Genomic DNA, 1,934 nt, shown 5'->3' on the forward strand with positions numbered 1-1,934 from the left:
CCATTTTCATCTGGCTCAAGCATAACGTCACCATCTGGTACTAGGTTCAACTTCTCCCAGCTTGGTGAGTAATTTTCTGTTATGATAACCAGAACAATATGATGTCTACCCTAAAAATAATGTGTTGTTGAGCTTTCCATTCTTTCCACAGTCTCAAATGCCTCATGTAGTTGTGGATATATCAAGCCACCACCTGGCATTCCTTCAGGAAGTATTTCCCTGGTAAATAATAAGATAGGACTTGGAGTACCATTTTTTTGTGATACGGTCAAAAGGAGTACACCTGAAATGGCCCTGTTCATATTGAGGATGTAATCGCATAACCTTATTTAGCTATTTAAAAACTTCAAACACTACTAGATTTGGAAAAATCTTTTCTTACACTACCTCTATTTTAAACTCCCAAAGTATTATCCAGTAAATGCATTCATCTTTTTTTACCATTGCATCTCCTTTTCAAATGGCTTATTATAAAACCAGACAAAGTTTGATCCAAAACAATCACAGACAAACCAGTGGAATTTTAAGCTGGAATGTCTGCTATCCATTCATTTTGAAATTTTGATTAAAATAAATACACCTTTAAATGGAAGAAAATTTCAAGTTGCTTAGCAGGGGCTGTAAATTATGCTACGTTTTATTGCATCCCTTAAAACAAAATAATTTAAAATTTCCATAGTCTGGAAATTCTATCTTGTAAGAGACTTGCTTGCTTTCATCTTGAAAACAATTGCAAAGCAATTTGTAGAGGCCCAGAATTGATACATAAATCAGGACTTAGTCACGCATGTTGGAACAGATGGATTTCAAAATATTTTATATAAGAAAAATATTTTATTACTTATTAAATGTTATTATCTTTAGAGAGACATGATTATAGTTAATGGTAATAGCAGGATGGTTCAGTTACTGGCTTTTACAGATACCAATTTTAACTTGAAATTTTTCTTACATTATTTTAAATAGCATATATTTTTCTTCATATTTATGCCTATATGTGTATGTGTGTATATGTATATGTATATAGATATATGTATAAATATGGGCTAAGCCAGGGGCCAGCACCTTATGGCCCATGAGTCAGAGCTGATCAATGGAGCAATTGGATTCAGCCCACAGAGTAGTGGTTTCAGTGGTGGTGGTGCTTTGCCCACATGTGCACCGTGTTGTGCTGCCCAAGACAGCAGGGCACTCTGCCAAGGTTGTACCATGACTGAATGGCAGAGGGAGGGCTCTAGCACCAGCCTTCCTTTAGTGCAAGCTGAGTCATTCCAGCCTGCCATGAGAAACCAATCCCAACCACTGAACTAAGCTTAGTGTGTTGCATAGGCTCTTGTACCATATTTACCCAAATACAAGACAGCCCTGAATTTAAGACAGTCCTCCCCAATAATTCAGTTTTATACATGGAAAATATATCAATTTATTATAATTCTCCATGTATGGAATCTAATTATTGGAGGATCATCTTAAATGTGTCCCTCCCAACTACTGTAGGCAGTGATGAGGGGGGCAGTAATGGGCAGGCAGAGAGGGACTAGACAGTGGGGAGGCATTGAGGGGAATGGCAATGGGGCAGAAAATGGGGGCGGTAGGCAGACAAGCAGTGAGGGGGCAGGTAGTAAGGCAGGCAGTGGGAAACAGGCAGTCGAGGGACATGTGGTAGGGCAGGTAGTGGGGTAGGTAGTGGGGGCAATAAAAGGGCAGCAGTAGAGGGAGCTGTGGGGCTAGACAATAGGAGGGCAGGTGGTAGTGGGCAGGCAGTAGGGAGGCAGTGCAGCAGGTAGTGAGAGGCAGGCAGCTTGCGCCCTGCCACCTGTTCCCCTCCCACTTACTCCCCATTGTGCCTGCCCCCCACAGCCTCAGGCTGTCCTGATCCCCACTGGCCTGTTCCCCCCACCCTCCCCACCTTCTACCCTCCACGCTGCTTCTGA

At 41.8% G+C, this 1,934-nt stretch overlaps 1 protein-coding gene across 1 annotated transcript in view; it reads left to right on the plus strand.

Moving 5' to 3' along the window:
- NAV2 (neuron navigator 2) overlaps positions 1 to 1,934 on the plus strand; it is a 420,322-nt gene that overhangs the window by 345,819 nt on the left and 72,569 nt on the right. Inside the window, 1 exon segment of the mRNA XM_025200388.1 lies at positions 1 to 64. This exon segment is cut by the window's left edge and continues 30 nt beyond it. Within this exon segment, the coding sequence (XP_025056173.1) occupies positions 1 to 64 (64 nt within the window).

Source organism: Alligator sinensis, unplaced genomic scaffold (genome assembly GCF_000455745.1).
Source record: "Alligator sinensis unplaced genomic scaffold, ASM45574v1 scaffold442_1, whole genome shotgun sequence".
Lineage (NCBI taxonomy): Eukaryota > Metazoa > Chordata > Crocodylia > Alligatoridae > Alligator > Alligator sinensis.